Source organism: Bombina bombina, chromosome 6 (genome assembly GCF_027579735.1).
Source record: "Bombina bombina isolate aBomBom1 chromosome 6, aBomBom1.pri, whole genome shotgun sequence".
Taxonomy (NCBI): Eukaryota; Metazoa; Chordata; class Amphibia; order Anura; family Bombinatoridae; genus Bombina; species Bombina bombina.
This window is the reverse complement of record NC_069504.1, coordinates 742,083,356-742,110,633: the sequence shown is the minus strand read 5'-3', so window position 1 is coordinate 742,110,633 and position 27,278 is coordinate 742,083,356. Positions and strand designations below refer to the sequence as shown.

At 39.2% G+C, this 27,278-nt stretch overlaps 1 protein-coding gene across 4 annotated transcripts in view; it reads left to right on the top strand.

Moving 5' to 3' along the window:
* Positions 1-27,278, top strand: part of ANK1 (ankyrin 1) — a 789,047-nt gene that overhangs the window by 697,530 nt on the left and 64,239 nt on the right. For 3 of the 4 annotated variants that reach the window (XM_053717993.1, XM_053717995.1, XM_053717994.1), the window contains 4 exons: positions 8,257-8,565; positions 8,651-8,723; positions 9,336-9,507; positions 18,712-18,795. In XM_053717993.1, the coding sequence (XP_053573968.1) occupies positions 8,257-8,565; positions 8,651-8,723; positions 9,336-9,507; positions 18,712-18,795 (638 nt within the window). Of the gene's footprint in view, positions 1-8,256; positions 8,566-8,650; positions 8,724-9,335; positions 9,508-16,361; positions 17,161-18,711; positions 18,796-27,278 lie in introns of those variants that run through there. The other variant, XM_053717996.1, reaches the window with a different exon arrangement.

Here is a 27,278-nt window from a genome sequence, read left to right as displayed (position 1 = left end):
GAAACACTTTTAAAAGATCCAGTATTTACAGAACAAATCTCTAAAGCCCTGAATGAGTATTTTAGAATAAACATGACTGATTCTATTACACCCAGTACCCTATGGGATGCACACAAGGCGGTAATAAGGGGCATTTTTCTCAAACACAAAGCATTTCTTAATAAGCGTAGGAAGTCAGACTATAGCACGCTTGAACACCAATTATCGACCCTTGAGCACGCCCATTTCCAGCACCCTTTAGATCCCATCATAAATCGAGACCTTGCCCTTGCAAGAAATAAGTTTAATACCCAGTTACAAAAAGAAGCCCAAAGACAAGCCTTTTATCTAAAGAGATTATATTTCTCAGAAGGAAACAAAGCCGGAAGGCTATTAGCCAGAGCTTTACGCCAAAGAACGCTTAACTCCTATGTCCAAAAACTATATAACGTAGATCGTGAGGAGATACAAGATAGTAAGTCAATTGCCTCAACATTTCATGACTACTACAGTAAACTATATAATTTACCACCAATAGACTCCCCCGAAGAGACTAGCGATATGGATACATATGTTAGGGAGGCTGACTTAATTAAGATTTCGAAGGAGGAGGCCGCAGGCTTAGATGAACCCATTGCCCCTTTGGAAATCATAAAGGCCATTGAATCTCTCCCAACGCAAAAAAGCCCGGGACCCGACGGTTTTTCCAATTTGTATTACAAAACATTTAAAAATATATTACTGCCACACCTGCTTAGATTATTTAATTCAATAGACGAAAACGGATCTTTTTCCACAGATTTTTTATCGGCCCACATTACATTAATTCATAAAACAGGGAAGTCCCCACTTGAACCAGGCAGCTACAGGCCTATATCCCTCATAAATACGGACGCTAAAATATATGCCAAGATATTGGCAACTAGACTTAGTACGTTGTTGCCTCATATTATCCACACAGACCAGGCGGGCTTTATTCCGCGTCGGGAGGCCAGGGATAATACAATTAGGACGCTCCATTTGATCGATTTTGCTACAACCTCTAATATTGAGATGGTCCTGGCCTCAACCGACGCGGAAAAAGCGTTTGATAGGATGAACTGGGTATACCTTCGCTCGGTGTTGACTGGATATGGGTTTGGAGATAAATTGATTAACAGGATATTCAGTCTATATAGTAATCCCACAGCTAGAATCAGAGTAAATAGTATTTTGTCAGAGTCTTTTCAAATAAATAATGGTACACGGCAGGGGTGCCCACTGTCCCCGCTATTATTTGCCATTGCAATGGAACCCCTAGCATCCCACATTAGGCTAAATACTAACATCACTGGGATAGCCGTAGGCCCCAACAATTATAAAATAAGCTTATATGCTGATGACATACTGTTGTCCTTATCTAATCCTAGTATATCTCTACCGGCCGTATTGACCGAATTTCGCCGTTTTGGGAGCCTCTCCCACTTCCTGATTAATAACCAGAAATCTAACATTCTAAATATTACAATGAACGCCCATAAGTTCTCAAATCTGGCACAGGTCTGTCCATATCAACTAAACAGTGATCACATCAGATATTTAGGTATTAACGTTACACCACGACTGACATCCCTATTTAAATCCAATTACACACCGCTCTTACAAGAAATATCGAGGGACTGCCAATCTTGGCGAAATAAATATTTCTCTTGGTGGGGCAGAAACCAAATCACGAAAATGTCATTGTTGCCTCGAATACTTTATTTATTGCAGACTATCCCTATTCATCTCCCCAATACCTATCTCCAACAGCTCCAATCTATCCTTAACGATTTTATATGGGGAGGACAAAAACCGAGAGTGGCTAGGCAAAATTTATATAGATCTAGGAAAGATGGTGGGTTGGGTACTCCCCATATACTCCGATATTATCAGGCTAACGTACTACAACGTATACTAAATTGGCACAATAGCTCTCAAGACAAGGCATGGATCCCCCTAGACACGCATATCCTGAAAACTCCCAAAGTAGGCCCAATTTGCTGGCTGCAGGATAAATATCGCCCAACTAGAGCTAGATCATCCCCTCTGTATAGACACATCTTTCGTACCTGGGATACAATAATTACCCATATAAAAGGCATATCCACACCCCACTCGCCCATGACACCAATTTTCCAAAACACTGAATTACTATTAGGCATCCATCTCTCAACGGGGGACATACACTATAAAGAGTTGGGGTTTTCATCTCCGCTGGTGGATTTTCTTTCCCAGGGGAAACTTAGGCCGAGACAAGACTTATCTGAAGTTCTGGAAGGTACATTTACTAACTGGTTGAAATACTCCCAATTGCAAAATCTGCTGCGAGTTTCCCCACATAGCTCTCAGCTTACACGCTCTCTCACCCCATTTGAAACGCTTTGCAGAGCTGCCATTACCTCAAGAGGAACTCTTGCTATGTTGAGGCGAATTATAGACCATTGTGTACATAGAACATTACCGACATACACTCAATCCTGGCAGGAAGAATTGCACCAAGACATTACACCGGATTACTGGTATAAATTGTTTGAATTTACTGGCAAAACGTCGTCTTCTTCCCAGATCCTCGAAATGAACTATAAAATTCTTTCAAGGTGGTATATGACACCAGTCAGACTGAAAATGATATACCCTGAGGTTTCTTCTTTGTGCTGGAGGGGGTGTGGGGGTGAGGGAACTTTATCGCACATATGGTGGTCGTGCCCTAGCCTGCGGACCTTTTGGGACTCTTTAGAAAAGATATTACACCCGTTACTAGGTACTACATTTAATTTTAACCCAATGATCATACTGTTCAACGCTAGGCCTAGGATCTCCTGTAAACTTAGACTTTCCCTACTTCAAATTTGCGTAAATGGAGCAAAATCCCTAATTGCCAGAAAATGGAAATCCCAAAATGTCCCAACAATCACGGAGTGGGCAGCTAGAACACAAGAACTTATTCTTTTGGAAGAATACTCTTATCTTAAACGAAATAGACATGACATGTTTTTAAATATAAAACTTTATTGGGAATCACTGCAGATACCAACATAATTTCGACCTTACTCGAGCTTCTGACCTATGATGTTACATTATGCTATGGGACAGGTGATATTGGAGAGATTACTTCATTACCCACTCTTCTGGATTTCCCCTCTTCTTCTTATACTTCCTCCTATGTTTCTCCTCTTTCTCTCCTCCCTACTGCTTCACCCCTTCTTCATCACTACGGTTATCCTCTCCCTTTTCTCTTCTTTCTTTTTTCTTTTTTCTTCTTCCCCTTTTCTTCCCTTTCCTCCCCTTCTTTCTTTTTTTTTCTTATTTAATTATTTTGAAAAAGGTTCCCTCAAATATAACTGGACAAGATGCTAAAGTTGGCCTATTTAGAGGCCTATGCGGTTTATATATAAAAGATTTTCTTTTCTCTTTTTTCTTGTCCTTGCGGATACACAGCAGAAGCTGTATGTTCATAACCTGTAATAGCAATCAGATGGAATTTAATAGCACACTATTATACTTTGTACTGTGTATCTTATGTTATGTTTTATGAACCTGTTCAATAAAAACTTTATATATAAAAAAAAAAAAAAAAAAGAAACATTCTTGTTTTTCAGCTTGGGCCAGAAGTATTTCTTTACATACAGAACATAAGGGAGTATAGGTTACTTGTTAAAATTTGTTAGCAGGAATTTATTTGACCTTGCACAAACAAAGTAACATTTGACCAGCTACGTGCCTAAATGAGACCTATGGGTCAATTTATTAATGTGCGAGCGGACATGATACGAAGTAGCGTATCATGTCTGCCGCACATTGATAAATGCCGACAGCGTATGCCGTCTGCATTTATCATTGCACCAGCAGTTGGATCGGCCGCTAGCAGGGGGTGTCAATCAACCCGATCGTATGCGATTTGGTTGATTTCTGTCCGCCGCCTCAGAGCAGGCGGACAAGTTATGGAGAAGTGGTCTTTAGACCTCTGCTTCATAACTTCTGTTTCTGGTGAGCCTGAAGGCTCGCCGGAAACACGGGTCATCAAGCTCCGTACGGAGCATGATAAATTAACCCCCTAGGATCAGATAAATGACATTATGCCAGATATATGCCCAAATGAGACCTTTGAACTGATATATGCCCCTGCAGCTAACTTTATGCCACTTCTATACCTATGTGAAACCTACAGCCACTTGTCGAACAATATGAAGCCTGACTTTTACCTCAGAACCCTATATGCCAACTATATATCCAAGTTACACATTGGATCAGGTGGGAGGCAAAGCAGCCCCTTGGCTTCTGCCTACATGAAGCAGGCTATCTGTTGTGAACCCTGGCAAGGGTACATCTGCTGCATTTCCCCTTGTTTCACACTGACCGAACAATGACTGAGGTCATGTGACTCTATCCATAATATAAGCCAGCAGCTTTCTTGTGCTAATGTCTTATCTCCACCTATATTCTCTCTCAAGTGCTAATTTTATTTCTCTTTCCTGTTATTCTGGCTTCTCTGTACCCCAGAAATATACTTCATATACACAATAGATAGATAGATAGATAGATAGATAGATAGATAGATAGATAGATAGATAGATAGATAGACACAAAGAGTAAAATCACTTACATATATAAAATCAACAGGTAAGTTGCCATCTGGAAGACGTTTAATTTAAAACATTAACATTTTGGTCCCTATCATGGTGTAACTTCATGTTCATCAATTTTAAATACAACCATTTACTATATGCAGAAATATGCTCTCTGAAATTTTAGTTCATTTTGCCCCCTAGTGGAATAAGCAACACATATCACCTAAACATGACAATATATTCATGAAAAATAAAAATATAACCACATTATCAACTATATTGTATCCTGACATGAACTAAAAAGAATACAAAGCTAATATAAAATATATTTGAAGTATGATAAATTTTGTATGAATGTTTGGTATTAAAATAATGACTTGTTTGTGCATGTTTAGTAATAACCTATAACTCTATTTTTCTCTGTACAAAATTAAATTTCCATTTAAAGTAAAAAAAAATACATGCTCTTATTTGTCAGAGCATGTAATCCTAAGACTATTGAACCTGCACAGATAGATAGATAGATAGATAGATAGATAGATATAGACAGATTGACAAGCGGACATACAGATAGATGATAGAGAAATAGATAGATGTAGATTGAGACAGACTGACATATAGATAGAGACAGACATACAGATAGAGAGATAGATATAGATATAGATAGATAGATATAGACATACAGATAGATAGATAGATAGATAGATAGATAGATAGATAGATAGATAGATAGATAGATAGATAGATAGATAGACAGATATAGACATACAGATGGATAGATATAGATAGAGATAGATAGACAGACAGATATAGACATACAGATGGATAGATAGATAGATATAGACATACAGACGGATAGATAGACAGATATAGACATACAGACGGATAGATATAGATATAGCTGTAGACATACAGACAGATAGATGGATAGATTAGTGTGCATATAAGTACATTGTATAACCCAGGTAGATATTACAGTGCTTTACTTAGGTGACTGCTTACAGTGCGCTGAATCTCTGAATGGTGTGTTTGACTGCAGTTGGGTGGAGCTTGTGTGGGTGTTTACTAGCAGCAGACAGGGTGTGACACGTGGCAGGGGGGCTGTCAGGACTGATGGCTGAAACAGCTGGTGACAAGGGACCTTGGAGCTTGTAGATTCAGCACATTCACACTTCCCTTCATATAGGGCAAAGGAGGAGGAATCTGAAACCGATAGGGAATATCTCAGTTTAAACTGTGATTAAGTAGCACTGATTTGTATCCACATATGTTTTGTTTCATATTAGTAACACATTAAAGGGACACTTTTATTTCCTAGCATTCATCTTATAACTACTAAAACCTTTGTATAGTTTTTTAATGCAAAATCTTTCAGATTTTATTTCATTTTTCTTTCATATATATTCATAAAAAAAGCATTTTGCTTTCATATAACTATGTTTTTAACGTTTGCAAAGGAGTTAAGCACATAGTTAAAGTTCAAAGCAGCAATACACTACCTGGATACATCTGGTAAGCCAATGACAAGAGGTTCCCAGTAGTGTATTGTTGCTTTTGAGCCTACCTAGGTATGCTTTTCAACAAATTATACCAAGAGTACATTTGATAACAGAAATAGATTGAAAATTCGGCGCCAAGCCGGATTTCCCGCACGGCTGTTGGCTAAGGGGTGGAAACGTCACCTCTCAGCCAAATATCGTTCTGCCATGGGCTGCCTTAGTAGCTCAGTGCGGCGAACGCTGCAAACAAATAAAGGAGCTTTCAGTATGAAGTCATTTATACTTCATGACTGCAAGTCCCCTTTATTTGTTCCAATGGTAAATCCTAGCGTTTCAGAAACTCCTTGGATTTGCTATCACTTTAATGGAAAAAACAGCTATTTCAAATACAGAAATAAACACGAAGGAACAATTTCTCATACAATTAACACTCTGCAGTAGGTATAACAAGTCATTTGGAACACATTAAGGGAAAACAAATTCGACACTACTCCCTTTAATTCTTGAAGCAATAAAGTAGGTTGTCCAAGAAATATATTGTGTAATGGAAAAAATGTGTTGCATTTTATCAAGAGAAATGTATTTAAATGGAAATTAAACTCAAAATGTAGGCTCCCACACAATGTTTAATTATAAATAGTAAAATGCTGTGTAATTAACATTCATTAGTTCTATATCCTGACTTTCCTTTAATTTAACTTTTAAAATTATGTTTTTTCCACGGCCCCAGAGAGGCTAGAGTGTTTCATGCACTCTTACGAACTTTGACCCTGAAACATTCTACTCAGTGAGTGCCTAATCACTGGAGGACGACATTTATATCTGTCTATAATTAGCTACAGCAAATTACAAAGGCCCAGATTACAAGTGGAGCGCTATTGATAGTGCAGAGTGTAATATCAATATATCTGGACCACACTAAAATTGCACACAACCGCTATTACAAGTCTATGGTAAAACAGATTGACTAGAGAAGGTTTAGTGCATCCCTCATCCCTTTGCCCTATACTTTAAATTATTATCACAACCTTGCGAACATCGCTCATATTACAGGTTGAAAGTTATGGTTTACACTCAAGCGCAACCAAAAATAGACCTAGAAGAATTCATGCAACCTGAGACACATATAAAATATATTAAAACAAAGTAATACATATACTGTATATATATATATATATATATATATATATATATATATATATATATATATATATATATATATATATATATAAAGAGAAGCACTTGGTCTTAGGAACAAACAACAGCTCAATAACTTTTTAGCTTGTTCTATGGTGAATATGGCAACTCCAGACGATTGTTTCGGCCTTCGTTGGGCCTCATTAGTGAGGTGCAGCCTGGCCATATTCCTTTAAGCACATTGGACAAGGAGTCCACGTCTGGTTTACCCTTTTTTCCCTTAGGGAGACTAAATACACACAGTTCCTCTTTCAGGAACGAACAACAGCTCAATAACTTGTTAGCTATAAATATTGATATAGATATATAGCTATAGATATAAATTTTACATAAAAAATAGATATATATTGAAAAATATATTTTAATATATTTAAAAAGAAAAAGATTTTTTTTTTTTTAAAGTGAAGAGCAAAGGTATTTTAAATTATTAACGCACCTTCGGCTTTAGCAGAAAAAAAAAAAAAGAGGCGGCTATTTTATCACGCCCCCTAAGAAGTCTTTGTGGAAAGGAATTTAGAGTGGTCAGGTTATCTGATCTCCAGATTTTAGCGTGCCTGAGTCTTTTGCTCGCGTGCTAAATTTTTACTTTCAACTAGTAATACCAGCGCAAACATACAAGTGCCATTGATTTACCTTGAGCGCAATTAGCACTCAACAGCTCTAAAATGTTAGCGCTCCACTTATAATCTAGCCCATAATGTGCATGTTATTGGACAGCAAAACAGTACTAATTTTGCTAACAAAAGCACTAAATGTTTTTCTTTTGTCATGCACTAATTAATTGCATATATTGAACACATGATTTTAATGCCCTTTAATGTTGAAAAAATCAGCCAAACTACCCTTAATCGGAGATAATTCACATAAACCAGGGATGTATAAAAAGATGTTTCCAAAGAAATGGGGGTGGCAATGGGGGAAATACTTGCTGTCTACAATCTGGGGTGTGCGTGTGTGTGTGACACCCCCTTCCCCCACCTACCATCCCACAGGTCACCCCCTGGCACAGGACGAGCTACTTTCCCCGGCCTCCCTGAACTATTCCCTTCCCTCCCCGCTGCGGCTGGAGCAGTACTGGAGTGAGGCAAGCATTTTGGATGGAGTACCCATGGCAACAGCCGAACCTGATGGCCTTTTGGACCTGCCAGACCTTCCCCTTTGGGCCTCAGGTCTTTCTCCCTCTCTTGTGGCTCCCGAGGACTCATCACTAGAGTGCAGCAAGGCTGAGGACGAGTGGGACCCACAGCTGCGACCGTCCTCAGGTTCCCCTGAACTGGAGGAGGAGGAGGCTGATGCTGGAGGTCAGAGGTTAAAGGTTGGAGTGAAAGAGAGAAAAAGAGATTTAGATTGTCATTTTTAAACAACAGGTACGTCTGTTCTTCACAGGTCCAGAGAAAGTGCAAGCCAGAATTACTGAAACACCTACCACGTGTTGGGTCACAGGGAGCAGTGTGGAAAGGTAACAATATTCTTCATTGATCTAAGATAACTAATACAAGTTTAGATGGACATTGGGAGTTCAATGCAGAAATATTTGAAAGCCCAATGTTATTTTTAGAGGGCAATGCAAGTGGCGAATCCTTTAAAAATATGATACCACTGCAATAACCAACTGTCCATTAAATACTACAAAGGGGACCATAATATCTCAGTAATTTATTAACCATAAACACACTCCATGGGTAGAGATTTAAAGGAAAAATGATGTGCTCTAAATAATTAGTCATTCTGGAGCATCAGTAACACATAGCTGCTAATCACCAGCTATTTCCTGCCCTGGAGTTGCAGTGCTTGAAGCTCCTTATCAGGACTTTACCTATGTGTTTGTTCTATTTAGGGGATCAGGAACGCAATAAGCTATGATCAGTATTGTAACAATTGCATGCTATAATGATTAAGAGCATTCCATTTTTATTTTAGAATGTCCCTTTAAAGGTTTTGTATTGCCTTTAAATCTATATATACTTTAGTACACACCTAATACATATTTATTGTAGACAACACAAGTTGCATACAAATTCTGCATAAAACATTTTATACATTTATGTACAAGATCCTGTTTTTTCTGCAGAGTGTTGGATTGGAATGCTGGGGCTCCGTTACATTTCCCTCCCTCCCATTCACTCCGTCATGACAATGGGGCACCCTTACCCTACGAGGAGCTTCATCCTAACTTCAAGGGCAGTGCAAGGATCAGGGTTACACAGCAAAGCACAGTTTACAGTGGAAGGAGACTGGGGGAGGTAAGTGACCTCATAAGTTCCATATATATATATATATACACACACACACACACATACACACACACACACAAAGCAACACTTGGCAAATAATTCTCATACTATCAGTATCTATGTCCTACAACAGGAGCACAATAAGGCAAAATTCACATTTTATTAATCACATACAGAAAACTGTATCTCCATCTGATCTCTAAAATGTAAGAGGTAAATACTAATGGTATCCCAATAAAAAAAAATATGTACGTGACACCCACAGATACTTATAGACATATTTACAGATACTGGCCTGATGATATGCAGCTCTTTGGTGTGTAGTAAAGTCATAATTAGACAGTCATGATTCAGATATAGAATACAATTTTAAACAACTTTCCAATTTACTTCTATTATTTAATTTGCTTCCTTCTCTTGTTATCCTTTGCTGAAAGGCTTATCTAGGTAAGCTCATGAGCAACAAAGAACCTAGGTTCTAGCTGCTGATTGGTGGCTGCATTTATATACCAATTGCCATTGGCTCACCCATGTGTTCAGTTAGAAACCAGTAGTGCATTGCTGCTCCTTCAACAAATGATACCAAGAGAATGAAGTAAATGTGATAACAGAAGTAAACTGGAAATTGTATGTTTTACCTAAAAAAAAAATTATTGGGTATTATGTCCCTTTAAGTTGCCTCGTCAGCACTATGACATTTTTGAAAGGTAAACTTTACCTTCATAGCTATTTATCATTCTGGATATGAAGGAAATACAAATACATTGCAATATAATGCTCAAAAAAGCCAGCTACTTTTTTGCGTGATTTCATTCCATACTAGAGAGTTTTTAATCATTGGGTCAATAGAGAGAAAAGGGCACCCATATATAGTGATACACAAACAGCGATTTAGTGACACATACATGCGTTAATTACAGGATTGGTACATATATATATATATATATATATATATATATATATATATATATATATATATATATATATATATATATATATATATCTATAGTAATAAGTAAATATGCTGACAGTGACAGAGATTAAAAGTAAAGAAATATTAAAGTCATTGCTTTTCTTTGTTGCATGTTAAAAATACAATTGTTATGCTTTTAGAAAAATGGATTTTCATGTGCTGAAACAAAAATACTTTGTTTTTCTTCTTAAACAGGAAGAGTCCACAGCTGCATTAATTACTTTTGGGAATTCTGAACCTGGCCACCAGGAGGAGGCAAAGACACCCCAGACAAAGGCTTCAAATACCTTCCCCACTTCCCCCATCCCCCAGTCATTCTTTGCCTTTCGTCACAGGAGGTTGGCAGAGAAGTGTCAGAAGTTTGAAGATAGTCTCTTATGGAGGGTAGTACTCTTCGAAATGGGACTGGAGTTTTAAGTAATCCTGTCAGCCTCTCAGTCAGAGCATGGATGAAGGTTAAAGTTCGGAGATGCAGGGAGAGTCTTTCTGTGAAACCATCCCGACTCATATTAACAGCTCCTTGGCAATCAGCGTTGACGAGTTTCGCTGCCTGCCTTTATTCACTCAAGTCCATGTCAGAAGCGAAACTACTATGTGTCACACTTGAAGGGTCGTGTTCTTGTTCCACGGTGCAGATTCCGGTAAAATTGTTTCATTTTATTTTGATTTGTGAATGTGTGTTATGTGGTTCTATCTGCTAATGTGTAGTAATACTTAGGCTCATGGCTTTTCGGAACATAACGGCCTTATCATCATTTGGCACGATCTCTTTAGATTTACATGCTCTTTTTTTTGCCTGGTGCACCTCGTGACCGGGTGCGGTTACTTTGTTTTCCACTTCCATATTCTGACTGTGTGGCGACAAAGAGAGTCTGTTCGTTAGTTGTCTGGTTCACAGGAGGTGGTGAGTGTCTCAGCCATTGGGGGTGTAAAAATGGTGCCGGTTAGTGTTTGTCATTTTTGTAATTCCAAATTTATGGAGGATTCTGATTTTTAGACATGGATATCTCCGATTCAGAGAATGTGTCGTGATGAATATGAAATGGCCCGGGTTATCCATGCCTATCAGTTATGTTCCGATTGCCGTTCTAGAGTACTCTCTTCTCCCCAATCAGGGAACTTAGAGTGCATTGAGCCATCTGCTTCCGAGGATTCCATGCCCTGTGAGGTGCGTGCCCCAGAACCTTCCTTTGCTACACAAGCAGGTGTCCCTACTCCTTCTCCGGAAGGTGGCTTGTATCCTCCAGAGGTTACGGCACGGTTCCTTATGGCCATATCTATGGCGCTGGCTCATTTATATCTCCCAAGTGAAATATTTTTAAGGTACTGTCTGTGTTCTGTCAACCAGGGCCCATCCTGCGTGGGATCGCCTGATTCAGTTCGGCCTTCTGGGGAAGCGTTGGCTTCTGGGGCCCCAACCTCGGGGCTGGGGTCGCATATCGATCCGGCGAGGGATGATTTTGACTTCCGTTATAGGCTGGCATGTCTTCGTGTCCTACTAAGACATGTTTTGGCAGTGCTGGAGGACTCCAGTCCTAGTGGGCCGAGGGATCCTCGACCTTAGATCCCGGATGGCAAGCTGGGTTAGACGTTTGGGGATGAAGCTAATCTCATTGATGTCTCAGTTTTTTCTTTCTTTTATGTATCAGTTCCAGTTCTGAGCTTGGGTGAATGGGGCCTCAGATCGGCTAGTCCTGTTGGCATACCCTTTCTCCTTGGGCGTTCACCTGCGGGTGCTGCCTTACTTTTATTTTGATCCGGATAGGATGTATTTGATTTGTTTTAATAAGCTTATGTCTGATATAATTTCCATTTTGGGAACGTTCTTTCTCTGCAACTGATACTTGCAATTTTGTGGTTGCGTGGGCACTTCCTCGGAAGTTGCGCACTTTTGACTAAGAACAAAGTTATATTTCTAGTTCATATTATCGAACCTTCGGGTCGATTTTTCTTGGACCTTAGACAGTTCTGGAGTGTTCCTGTACCAGGCAGGTACTTCTCTCAATTTACTTGGGATACGTGACCGACTTTTTAAGACATCATAGTGGTTTCTAAAGGTCCCTGTGGACTTGGAACCGTAGTTTCACATTCCTTTAGGGTTTGGAGATGTGTGGGACCTTGGGAGGTTATCCGGGTGGTGGACGATTTACGTTTTCACTTTCGGTATCTTCCGGTTGTTGACTCGGGTAGCCCAGTCACATTCCTTTTGGCGATGGCGGAATCTCCTTTTCTTCCCATCTTGGGTTGGGTCATCTGTGTCTGGAAGTGCAGGCATGTCCTTCTTCCTTTCTCAGCATCTCGTTTGCTCTAGTGCTTGGAGTGCAGGGGGTGGATCACCCCATCCTTTCTGCCAGGAGTAGCAGGGCTCCCATTGTTATTCCTGTTTCAGGAGTCAGATCCTGGGAAGATATCTGGAGACTGCCATCTTCCAAATCTAGGAACTGCTGCTTGTCCTATCGTGGTCTTTAGACTCGACCTTGGGTGCTTCGACCTTATGGAGATCTAACCTTTGGGCTTGCGAGTAGGAGGTCAGGGGTCAGAAACAGACATTTGCCTTTCTGGGGTCAAAAAAATTACCATTTATATACACCAGCGTGTAGATTAGGTGGTTAAGCCTGTCTACAAAGGATTATCTTATGATCCGATGTGGTTGCCGTTTTTTAAGACCGGTCAGCAGTTTTTTAGACTCTTGGGTTTGAGGCTCTTGCTGGTACTCTACGTCTGGGGTCTTTAGATGGTGGAAGGCTCAGTCTTGGGTGTGCCCCTAACCAAAGGAGGATGCTTATGGGTTCCTCAGGAGGTTAGATCTTGCGATCAGTCCCGTTCTTGAGGACTCTGGCTTAGGACCATTTCTCTTGCCTGGAACAAGCATGGGCGGTTCAGTGTAACCTTAGGGCTTGGATCTCCTGCATGTCCCTTGAGGGGACGTGGTGCTATGACTCTCATGGGAGATTAATAGCTGCTTGAGGCTTAAGTTTGAGGTCTCTTTCACGGGTCCCTACTTGTCTTCGGGGGCATCTGATGCTTCCTGGAAGACTTACAGTTGTTGTATAAACTAGGCTGGCGATTTGGGCCGAAGGGTCTCGCCTTTATTGGTAGGGTGGTTACCGTTCATTTTCTTCCTCTTCTTCTCCTCACCTAGGGTGGGGGATGGGTGCTTGCATGCTCTCCTCGATTTGGAGGTACCTCTATATCCGTGAAGGCCTGTGGGTCCTTGTGTTTCTCCCATCAGAGGGTCTTTTCCCTTTCTTGTGTACTCAGGATCATGAAGCTGGATTCTGGTATTAGGATGCTGTGGGTCAGAATACTTCCTTCCCCTTGGGAGTGTTCCTTCTTTATGGAAGGTAACAGTGTAGGGGTTCTGGGCCCTGAGCATGAAGTTCCTGTCTTGGCTCATGGTAGCATGCAAGTTTTTAGGTAGTAGAGCTCTACTCTGGGGTTTTGCTTCCTCGTAGATCTATCCTTTTCTCCCATAGGTCAGGCGGAGTTTTGATACTTCCTGTCTTAGGTCTTAACTAGCCTTTGGGCTGGGACCGTTACCTTGGAGGGAAGGTCAGGGATAGGTTTGCTCTATGCAGTGTTGACCATGTACTCTTATGGAGTCTGTTCTCCCCTTTGGTGGAGGGGCTCTTGATGTCCATCTCTCTACTGGTGGCGTCTGCTGCTGGGATGTGACGCTCCTTGGAGTCCAAATTTTCCTGGACTGGAGCTGCTTCCAAGTTTTTATTTTGAGCCCTTGTTGGATGGTCCTTTGGATCTCTTAGAGGGTTCTCTATTCTCCCTCTCAGGGGTTGATAGAGGTTCTTGTCCTTTAGGTCGGGGGTACTTTCGCGGGAGTCGAGAGCTGCAGGGCTGGCTCCTCGGAGGCTTTTTTGCTCAGCAGACTCTAGGTGTGAGTGGTCTTTAGCACAGCTTTGCAGGTTGTGTAACTGATGAGCAGTTACCTGAGCTTCCGTTTTTTTCCCCTTGTCGTTTTTAGTTTTTGTAGGGTAATTTCAAGCTGTGGTGCCTTTCGAAGGGGCCGCCTTTTTGTACCCGCCCTTTGTTTGCATTCAGTGTACTCTATAGCTTGGGTATTGTTTTCCCAAAAGTAATTATTGCAGCTGTGGACTCTTCCCGTTTAAGAAGAAAAACATAAATTATGTTAACCTGGTAATTTTCTTTTCTTCTGACAGGAAGAGTCCACAGCTCCCGCCCGCTTTGTCTATGAGGCGGCCGTGTGTTTTTTATTCTTCTGGCACCTTTTTCACCCTAATATTTCTCCTACTGTTCCTTGTTCCCTTGGCAGAATGACTGGGGGATGAGGGAAGTGGGGGAGGTATTTGAAGCCTTTGGCTGGGGTGTCTTTGCCTCCTCCTGGTGGCCAGGTTCTGAATTCCGAAAAGTAATGAATGCAGCTGTGGACTCTTCCCGTGAGAAGAAAAGAAAATTATCAGGTAAGCATAATTTATGTTTTTATGCTTGTGGGTTTGTCACTGAGCTATAGAATTCTGGGACTTTTCTTTATCAGCCAGAAAGCTATTTATCCATATAACAGTTTAAAGGGATATTACAGCCAAAATTGGAATCCACATAGATCCATTTCAGTTTTGCATAGAAGCATTTTTGTAATATACAGGTATGCTTCTAATAAAAGCTATAGCTGTTTCATAAGTATTTAAGTATGCACCGTGCACCAGCATTGTAAACACAGCACTAGCACAGAGAGCCTAATGTGATTGTATCATCTGGTAATGACTCACTTTGTTAAATGCTGACATAATACAAGTCCCACTAGCACTCTGAGCAGCTGTAGTATTTAAAATGCTGGTGCAGTGAGAATATCTAGCTATTCTTCACATGCACGTGCAGAGAAAAATGTTAACACTAAAACAATGATACATTTTACTAGACATATTTTGCCAATACATGTATATTGCAAATATGTTTCTATTCAAAGAAGTAATTAATCTATGCGCATTCAAATTTTCACCGGAATGTCCCTTTAAACTTTTCTCATTACAAAAATTATTTTTAACATGTTTAAATGGAAATTTTAAAATTGAACAATAGTATGCGTTTAATATCCCTGGTTACACAGATAGTAAACAAAGCACAAGCAAACTGTTACAAATAGGTAGTTCTAGATATGTGACAGATATACACACACACAGTGACATCCAGTAACATTGTGCTATTAATTGAAAAGGCTAATACAAACAAATGCACACTGTCAGACATGAATATATACTTAACCTAGAGGTGTGTGAACACAGATATAGATATAAATTTACACAGATATATTTAGAGAGAGAGATGGATAGATAGATAGATAGATAGATAGATAGATAGATAGATAGATAGATAGATAGATGGATAGATGGATAGATGGATAGATAGATATGATTATTAGTTAGATTTGATAGATAGATAGATAGACATTCCATACATACATTGTAGCCGACCAAGATATATGCAGCCAGGAAAGAGTAACGATCTTTCAACACATAGGCAGATAGTTTTACAAATATTAAAGGTGGAGAAATTAAGATTTAAAGTTGAATATATTAAATATGAAGAATAACCGGTACAAAGAAAATCAGACATGGGTACATGAGATAAATCAATAAATAATGGATACAACAAAACTTGTAGACACAAACATAAGAAATTCCTATTAGGATTGTATTGGCAAATCTAACATGACAAAGTGATTATATCAGAGTCTGTGGCTTCTTGTCTGGTTAAATCGTGTTGCTAAGTTTGTGAGAGGTCTTCTGGCACTTGATGACTTTGAGAACAGCTCTGAGGTCATTCACCCTACTCATCCACTGGGTGGTATTAAGTGTCCCCCCTCCAGTTAGGGTCCAGTTTCAGTCCCTCCCTGCAGACAGCTGACAGACACAGACAGCAAGAGACTGTATCACTCAGTCATTACACAGGGACGGGGACACCCCCCTGACCCTCAGCCCTAAGAAAGGGAGAGGGGGAGATCAGAAGTGCTGCTGATTTTAGGATTGAGCTCTGGACTTGTTCTGAAGGGGGTGCAATTTATTGCTGGTTTCAAAGACACAGTGTCAGTTTCGGATCAGTGGATAATTTAAGGAAAGTTTTAAGAAAGTACTTGAACGTAGTCAGTAAATATTCCCTATTTTATTGTTTTGGGACTTATTTACTAGATCTGTAAGTTGGAGAACATATACTTATGTATATGAAACAAAGGTTATTTAGGGAGGTTTTGTCCTGGTATAAAATGGATTAGTTATTTAATAGAAAGTAGTCAAGAACTCCAGTTGCTTTGTTTGATATCCATGTAAGGCAAGGCTTGGAGTTATTTTAGGTTAGGAGACACCACTGTATTCAGAAATATATTACATTAGATTGGATTTAAATCCATTTCTTAGTGTTTGAGATTCTCTTATTGGTGTATTTTCGCAGATTGTTTTCAGAAGAGGAATATAGGGGATTCCCGTGAAAGTTGAGTTTGGAGCAGGATGTGGGGTTTCCTGACTGAGTTGGGGGTGTGTATAGTGTTAATTGGTTTCTTTGTGGTGAGCTGCCAAAATGTGGTTCACATTGTCCGTGGAGCTGGGAAATTTGTGCTTCGTCGTCTTCACACTGAGTTGGATCGGGAACTAGGGGAGGGAGGGGATGAGGATGATGAGGAGACCCTTACTACCAAGGTTGTACGGAGGAGAGTGATTGTCAAGGTAATGGGGGGGATCCCCTTCATACTACATAATATATATATATATATATGTGTGTGTGTTTCTATAAATTAAATATGATTCTCATCTGTGCATGTACAGTACGTGTGAGTGTGTGTGTATATATATATATATATATTTATATATTTAAATCCAGTGCAGACTTTTTCTTTTGTATATACTTGTGTATTACAGCGTGTGGGTCCTAATGAGTGTTTATATGTTTAGATGTGTGTGTATATTTATATATAGATATATGTGTGTGAGTGTGTCTTTATATATATATATATATATATATATATATGTGTGTGTGTGTGTGTGTGTGTGTTTATATATATATATATATATATATATATGTACTGTGCTTTTTTGTAAAAGAAAAGGTACTGGTACTCATTGAGTTTTGATTGATTTATTCTGCTCAGTAACTTTGAAAAAAGGGACAAAATTATTTACCATGTTTGATGTATTTTGCATCCCCTCTTATGAAAACTAGAGTATTTACATGATGATTACAAATATTACCTATTATGAGTTGGCAGAGGTGGGGGTACTCAGTACCGGTGAGTACCCCACAATAAAAAATCCCTATGTATGTGTGTGTGTGTGTATATATATATATATATATATATATATATATATATATATATATATATATATATATATATATATATATATATATATATATATATATATATATATATTTGTGTGTATTTTATGTGTTTATACAATATATTTTTTAAGTATCCGGGTGGGGGCAGTGTAATATTTTCTAATAATATAATTTTCAGCTATCCAAAGCACAAATTAACTGCATCATTTAACATAACTATAATTAATGATAATTTGTGCAATAAAAATGTAACATTTTTAATACTGGCTAATTTTATCTTATTATTGGCTAAAATTTTAGACAGGTGGTGCGGAAAATAAGCAGGTGGTGCAATCACTGAAAAGGTCCTGGGGAGAACACCGAGTTTGGATTTTGGAAAATTTACATTTATAAAATGGGAAACTTTGGAGAGGGTTTGGAACCAAGTGTATACAACAATATCTAATGTCATTTAGCAACTATTTACATGTCATAATACAGCTTATACATGTAACCTATAGGTAGTTTTATATACTTATTAATAGTTTACATAGTACCCTCAAAAATATAGTGCAGTACTGTAATCAGAAAAGTAACAGTTGTTTTAAATAAATATAGACTATTTGTATTTTAGAACACACAAAAAACAAAAACAAAGTCACTTGGAAAAAATATATAAATTTAAAATAAATAAATAATTAAAAAGTTTGGATTTCAGAATAAATTTGGATTGTCGAATTCCAGATTTAGGGATTTGAACTTGCATATGTACCTTGAGAAAGGCCCAGGTGAGGGCTGAAACGTTGTGAACCTTTTTGCAATTAATGGATGTACACTTTCAAAGAATATGATTCCTGAGTTTTGAATGCAAAGCATGTGTATATATATATATATAAAAAAAATCCCACTACAATCAACCTTACCTCGAGTAGTATATTGACAGCTCTTTTCTGTTTTTTTAGGGCAATGAAGTCCCTGACATTCCTGGGGAACAAGTGACAGAGGAAGAGTTCACAGACGAACAAGGGAACATTGTGACAAAGAAGGTATATTGTACTGTATTTATCTGCTCTTGTGTGTGCCACATTGTCACTGTTAATATCTCTACCATTACCTGCAGTGCACAGGCCCATCATAATTATATACGTATATAGATATCGCTTTACATTTTTCATAGCGTACATTGTACAAAAGGATGTGTGTTGTATTATAGAGTGATGCTTTGAGTATAAGGGAAGTCTTGTTTGTCTTTCAATACCACATATGTTGGGTGAAAGCTTTAACGTGATGACCCTAATTATCACACAAGAAACAAAGCCACTTATTAATAACCTGTGATCCAGTAAGGAGATCTAGCCTGGCCTGTTGGAGGACCAGTAAGTTCTGGAATTTGAAACTACAGGTCTAAAGAAAATTATTTGTTTTAACCTAAATATATATACGTTGTGCACTGACATCCTTCTTCAGGAATACATATAATTATGTGTAGCATTGCTTGTTTTGTCTCATTAGCGCTGAGGAATCTGTTGGCGTTCTACAAATAACTGATAATAATAATTATTGCCTCCTGTGTCTATGTCCCTGTCAATGTATTACAGTCTATTTCTAAATGAACATATTGACTAATTAGTCTCTATTTTACCTAGTTTATATTCGCACACAAACGGCTAGATTACGAGTTGTGCGTTAGGGTTAAAAAGCAGCGTTGGCCGGTCCCAACGCTGCTTTTTAACGCCCGCTGGTATTACGAGTCTTGCAGGTACAGGTGTACCGCTCACTTTTTTGGCAAGACTCTGAAATACCGCAAATCCACTTACGTCAATTGTGTATCCTATATTTTCAATGGGACTTGCATAGCGCCGGTATTACAAGTCTGACCAAAAGTGAGCGGTAGACCCTCTCCTGTCAAGCCTGGTACCGCATTTTAAAGTCAGTAGTTAAGAGTTTTACACTACAACGCCGTAGCATAAAACTCTTAACTAAAGTGCTAAAAAGTACACTAACACCCATAAACTACCTATTAACCCCTAAACCGAGGCCCTCCCACATCGCAAACACTAAAATAAAAATTTTAACCCCTAATCTGCCGAACCGGACATCGCCGCCACTATAATAAATATATTAACCCCTAAACCGCTGCACTCCCGCATCGCCGGCCCTAATATCGCTGACACCTACCTACATTTATTAACCCCTAATCTGCCGCCGCCACTATAATAAAGTTATTAACCCCTAACCCTAACCCCCCCCTAATTTAAATATAATTTAAATAAATCTAAATAAAATTACTACAATTCACTAAATTATTCCTATTTAAAATTAAATACTTACCTATAAAATAAACCCTAAGCTAGCTACAATATAACTAATAGTTACATTGTAGCTAGCTTAGGGTTTATTTTTATTTTACAGGCAACTTTGTATTTATTTTAACTAGGTACAATAGTTATTAAATAGTTATTAACTATTTAATAACTACCTAGTTAAAATAAAGACAAATTTACCTATAAAATAAAACCTAACCTAAGTTACAATTACACCTAACACTACACTACAATTAAATTAATTACCTAAACTAAATACAATTAATTACAATTTTAAAAAATTATCTAAAGTATGAAAAAAACACACTAAATTACAGAAAATAATAAACAAATTACAAGTTTTTTAAACTAATTACACCTAATCTAATCCAACCAAAACAAAATAAAAAAGCCCCCCCCCCCAAAATAAAAAGCCCTACCCTACACTAAATTACAAATAGCCCTTAAAAGGGCCTTTTGTGGGGCGTTGCCCCAAAGTAATCCGCTCTTTTACCTGTAAAAAAAAATTACAATTCCCCCCCAACATTAAAACCCACCACCCACACAACCAACCCCACTCAATCCCCCCTTAAAAAAAACCTAACACTAACCCCTTTAAGATCACCCTACCTTGAGAAGTCTACACCCAACCAGGCCGAAGTCCTCAACGAAGCCGGCAGAAGTGGTCCTCCAGACGGGCAGAAGTCTTCATCCAGATGGCATCTTCTATCTTCATCCATCCGGCACGGAGCAGCTTCATCTTCAAGATATCCGACGCGGAGCATCCTCTTCATTCAGAGTCTTCTTCAACAATGACGGTTCCTTTAAGTGACGTCATCCAAGAATTCTATCAGCCAATCGGAATTAAGGTAGGAAAAATCCTATTGGCTGATGCAATCATCCAATAGGATTGAGCCTGCATTCTATTGGCTGATTGGAACAGCCAATAGAATGCAAGCTCAATCCTATTGGCTGATTGGATTAGCCAATAGGATTTTTCCTACCTTAATTCCGATTGGCTGATAGAATTCTATCAGCCAATCGGAATTGAAGGGACGCCATCTTGGATGACGTCACTTAAAGGAACCGTCATTGTTGAAGAAGACTTCGGATGAAGAGGATGCTCCACATCGGATGTCTTGAAGATGGACCCGCTCTGCGCCGGATGGATGAAGATAGAAGATGCCGTCTTGATGAAGACTTCTGCCCGTCTGGAGGACCACTTCTGCCCGGTTGGATGAAGACTTATGCTCGTCTGGAGGACCACTTCTGCCCGGTTGGGTGAAGATGTCTTACAGTAGAGTGATCTTCAAGGGGTTAGTGTTAGGTTTTTTTTAAAGGGGGATTGGGTGGGTTTGTGTGGGTGGTGGGTTTTAATGTTGGGGGGGTATTTGTACTTTTTTTTTTTACAGGTAAAAGAGCTGATTACTTTGGGGCAATGCCCCGCAAAAGGCCCTTTTAAGGGCTATTTGTAATTTAGTGTGGGGTAGGACTTTTTTTATTTTGGGGGGCTTTTTTATTTTGTTAGGGGGATTAGAGTAGGTGTAATTAGTTTAAAAATCTTGTAATTATTTTATTATTTTCTGTAATTTAGTGTTGTTGTTTTTTCGTACTTTAGATAATTTTATTTAATTGTATTTAATTTAGTTAATTTATTTAATTATAGTGTAGTGTTAGGTGTTAGTGTAACTTAGGTTAGGTTTTATATTACAGGTAAATTTGTCTTTATTTTAACTAAGTAGTTATTAAATCGTTAATAACTATTTAATAACTATTGTACCTAGTTAAAATAAATACAAAGTTGCCTGTAAAATAAAAATAAACCCTAAGCTAGCTACAATGTAACTATTAGTTATATTGTAGCTATCTTAGGGTTTATTTTACAGGTAAGTATTTAGTTTTAAATAGGAATAATTTAGTTAATTGTAGTAATTTTATTTTGATTTATTGTAATTATATTTAAGTTAGGGGGGGTTAGGGTTAGACTTAGGCTTAGGGGTTAATAACTTTATTATAATGGTGGTGACTTGTGGGCGGCAGATTAGGGGTTAATAAATGTAGTTAGGTTGCGGCGACATTGGGGCGGCAGATTAGGGGTTAATGAATATAATGTAGGGTTTGGCAATGTTGGGGGCAGCAGATTAAGGATTCGTAACTATAATGTAGGTGGCGGCGGTGTCTGGAGCGGCAGATTAGGGGTTAATAATATAATGCAGGTGTCAGCGATGTCGGGGGAGGCATATTAGGGGTTAATAAGTGTAAGATTAGGGGTGTTTAGACTCGGAGTTCATGTTAGGGTGTTAGGTGTAGACATAACTTTTATTTCCCCATAGGAATCAATGGGGCTGCGTTAGGAGCTTTACGCTGCTTTTTTGCAGGTGTTAGGTTTTTTTTCAGCCGGCTCTCCCCCATTGATTCCTATGGGGAAATTGTGCACCTTTTAGCAACTCACCGCTAACTTAAGCAGTGCTGGTATTGAGGCGAGATGTGGAGCTAAATTTTGCTCTTCGCTCACTTTTTTGCGGTTAACGCCGGGTTTGTAAAAACCCGTAATACCAGTGCTGTCTGTAAGTGAGCGGTGAGCATAAACTTCTCATTAGCACCGCACAGCCTCTAACACAAAACTCGTAATCTAGGTGAAAGTATGGTATATCAGCTCTGCTGTTTTGGTATTGTTGTTCAATTTTCAAAGGTATTCAAACTGGTAGGAAGCCATTTGAATTAGAAAACACACTACAATTAGAAAACACCAAAACCTAAGGTTTCTCACAGACCTCTATGGAAGCAAAATATGCAAAACTCAAGCAAAATATACAAAACCAAAGCGAAAATAAAACATGGCAGCTCATTTTTAAGTGAATACAGATAATGACAAACCTATTATATTTGAATTTATTTTTCCATTTACTATTATAATAGTAATAATAATAATATCTAGTCATGACATGTGCCATTAACAATTTCACATACTTTTGTGTAAACAACAACTCTTGTACCAAATAGCAAATTCTATAACCAAGGTTTTCAAAATTCAGCAAATCAGACAAACTGGTTTAGGTAATTTGCAGCATTTTAAAAACCTTGGTTATAGAATTTGCTTCTGTAGTAGGGCGAGAGACTAGCACACACTTTGCACAAAAACAGGTTTTAATGTGCCTACCCATAAGCTGTAACATAAAAACAAAAAAAAGTTATTCAATGTATAATGTGATGTGTTTTTACCAGGGTCAACTGTCAAATTTTAAAATTCCAAAAATCATTTGAAGAGCTACCAGAACAATATATTCTAATTTACTGGAATACCAGTGTCAAGTTGTACCCATGCAAGTGTAGAGGGGTAGTTTCCGTGGTACAAAGGATTTTGAATAAGATAAAATGGATTATGACTTTTTGAACAATTTGGAAGGAACAAATAAACACTCAAATGCTATTCACTTTGAGTGGGAATACAGATTGAATAGAATGGAGCATTTTGTTTGCGTAAATTACACTTTGTGGCGCCCTATATACATTTGTCTTACTTTGTTTAGGCCTTGTTTGCCAGTAAGTCGCATCATATCACTTTATTTTCCAGTAGTTCATGTGTTCCTCTGTCATTTTGTCAGTGACATTGCTTCTCACATTGTCACCCATAACGTCACCATATGTTCCTGACTGTTACTTATTGACACCATATATCATTTGCCCCATTGGATACTGCTTCTTATTTTTGCCACGTATTTCATTGTTTTTTCTTTTTACTTGATGAATTTATACTATAAGGCAAACATCAGCCCTCAATAGACAGAAAAGCTCTTTTAAAGTCCTTTATTTCTATGTAGAAAACCCATTGTGTAAAATATCCCTGGAATGAAAAGTTTAATCCAAGACACCCTTTATGGCTTTATGACATATTTTATAGTTTTTTTTTTTACCTATATAAGTGTCATTAAAGAGACATATTTTTGTCATCAGCCTTCTCAAAGATTATATGACTGTTAGTAGAACAAATTAACACCTTGTTTACTGCAATTTGTTTTCAATTGGTCAAGCTCCACTCAACACTTAACTTATTTTGAGGAGGCAATCCAGACTTGAGTGTGGGGAAGACAGGGTTTGCTACTGTCATTTAGTTTACATAATCTCTTTTGTTTTGTTTTCAGCAATAAAGATAATATAACAAACAGCAAATTAGGAACAGACATGCAGCAAGGTTAGGCCTGTGAAGCCTGCCATGTGCTCTTTCAGTTTTCAGGACTGGAAAATTTCAGAAATAAATTACAGGAAAAAGGGGCAATATAAAATGAAAGTATATTGCAAAGTTTTATATTACAATTCCAAAGTGTTTACTGTCCCTTTAAGTACTGCCAAGCAGTCATATTTTCAAGACTTCCATTTAGGTTGTCCAGTAGCTCAGTTAAAGGGGCATAATATTCATATGCTAAATCACCTCAAACTGATGCAGTATAACTGTAAAAAGCTGACAGGAAAATATCACCTGAGCATCTCTATGTAAAAAAGGAAGATATTTTCCATTTAAAGGGGAGGAGAGTCCACGGCTTTATTCATTACTTGTGGGAAATAAGAACCTGGCCACCAGGAGGAGGCAAAGACACCCCAGCCAAAGGCTTAAATACCTCCCTCACTTGCCTCATCCCCCGGTCATTATTTGCCTTTTGTCACAGGAGGATGGCAGAGAAGTGCCGAGGATTCGGAGTAGTCTCTTATGGAGGGTAGTACTCTTCGCAGTGGGACTGGAGTTTTAAGTAGTCCTGTCAGCCTTTCTGTGAGAGCTGGGCCAAAGTTAGAGTCCGGAGATGCAGGGAGAGTCTTTCTGCGAAACCATCCCGACTCATATTAACAGCTCCACAAGCAATCAGCGTTGACAAGTTTTGCTGCCTGCTTCCTGCACTCAAGTCCATGTCAGGAGCGAGGCTACTAACCTGTCACACTTGAAGGACTGTGTTCCTGTTCCACGGTGTAGATTCTGGTAAGATCGTTTCATTTTTTATTCATAATGATAACACTGAAGACAGGGTCACAGTGTGACGCCTTTAATCTTTAAAGAATCAAGGGTTAATATTCCTGGAAAGGGGAATATTGAACAGGGGGGATTTATACATGATATTGTTTATTGTGTCATTGCTGCGTTACGTGCAAGATGAGGCTCTGGAAATGTGTGGAACTTTCAGGTTACTGGCGGGAGTATTGCGTGGTCCTTATTAGCACATTTTCTCCTTGGTGCAGGGGCAGTCCTGCCAGGCATTCCATGTGACCGGGTGTGCCTATCTCTCTTCCTCTGTTGATCAGCGGCGCAGGAGACTTAACGGTTTCTGTAGTCCGGGTCCTAGGAGGTGGTGAGTGCCCGGCCATTTGAGGTATAAAGGTGCCTAGTTATAAGTTAAGATAGTTCATAATAAAATTGCAAGCTATGGAGGACTCTGATGCGTTAGAGGGTTCTCCCTCTTTAACAAAGTCTAATTCCTGTGTTTATTGTGAGGAGGTTCTGGTAGATCAGCCTGCTCAACTATGTTCCACATGCCTTGATAAAGTTACGACATCTAAATGTAAACGGATGTCTAGTACTACTACTAGGTTTTGGATGGAGAATTTGCGCTTTTTGCTGAGGCAGGTGCTTGCTACTCTGGAGTTTCCAGAGCCTAAGATTCCGGAGGAACCTTCAATCCCTAAGCTAGATAAGGTATACGAGGACAGGGTGGTACCTCAGACTTTACCGGTTCCCATTAAGATGGCTAATATTATTAAGAATGAATGGGAGCGATTAGGTTCTTCCTTTTCCCCTTCTTCTTCCTTTAAGAAACTGTTCCCCATTCCGGACTCTCAGCTTGAGCTGTGGCCCGTCCCCAAGGTGGATGGTGCTATCTCTACGCTCGCGAAGCGGACAACTATTCCCCTCAAGGATAGTTCGTCGTTTAAAGAGCCCATGGATAAAAAGCCAGAAAACATGTTAAGAAAGATGTTTCAGCACACAGGGTTTGTTTTTCAGCCAGCAGCAGCCGTTGCTGCAGTTGCTGGAGCAGCGACATATTGGTGTGAATCCCTGTGTGAAATGGTCGAGGGGGAGACTTTCATCGACGAGATACAGGATAAGTTTAAGGCGCTCAAGGTCGCCAATTCTTTCATCTGTGATGCAAATATGCAAATTATTCGCCTAAACGCTAAGGTGTCAGGTTTTTCTGCTTTAGCTCGCAGGGCTCTGTGGCTAAAGTCTTGGTCTGCGGACATGACCTCTAAGTCGAGACTGTTGTCCCTGCCTTTTCAAGGAAAGATTCTTTGTGTCCTAACCCTTCTTCTAAGGAGAGGTTACTTCATAACCTGGATGTGGTTCGTGCCTTAAAGTTCTATCTTCAGGCTACAAAGGACAGTCTACATCTCTTTTTGTGGTATATTCAGGGAAGAGCAAGGGGCAGAGGGTCTCTTCGACTTCTTTATACTTTTGTTTGAGGAGCTTGATTTGCTTGGCCTATGAGTCAGTGGGACCTAAGCCTCCTCAGAGGATCACGGCTCATTTAACTAGAGCTGTGGCTTTGTCTTGGGCCTTCAAGAATGAGGCCTCTATGGAGCAAATTTGCTAGGTGGCTACCTGGTCCTCCTTACACACTTTTACAAAGTTTTACAAGTTTGACGTTTTTGCTTCTGCGGAAGCTGTTTTTGGGAGAAAGGTTTTGTAGGCTGTGGTGCCCTCAGATTAGGGTCCGCCTTTTACCCTCCTGGTTTCATTCAGTGTCCTCTAGAGCTTGGGTATATGTTCCCAACAGTAATGAATGAAGCCGTGGACTCTCCTCCCCTTTAGATGGAAAACATAAATTATGCTTACCTGATAATTTAATTTCCATCGAGGGGAGGAGAGTCCACGGCTCCCGCCCGTATGTCCGATGGGCGGACCTAAATTTAATTAATTTTCTGGCACCATTTATACCCTGTTATTTCTCCTACTGTTCCTTGTTCCCTCGGCAGAATAACTGGGGATGAGGGAAGTGGGGGAGGTATTTAAGCCTTTGGCTGGGGTGTCTTTGCCTCCTCCTGGTGGCCAGGTTCTTAATTCCCAACAGTAATGAATGAAGCCGTGGACTCTCCTCCCCTCGATGGAAATAAAATTATCAGGTAAGCATAATTTATGTTTCTTTCCTAAGATATAGTGAGTCCACGGCATCATCAATTACTAGTGGGAATATCACTCATAGCCAACAGGAGGAGGCAAAGAGCACCACATCAAAGCTGCTATA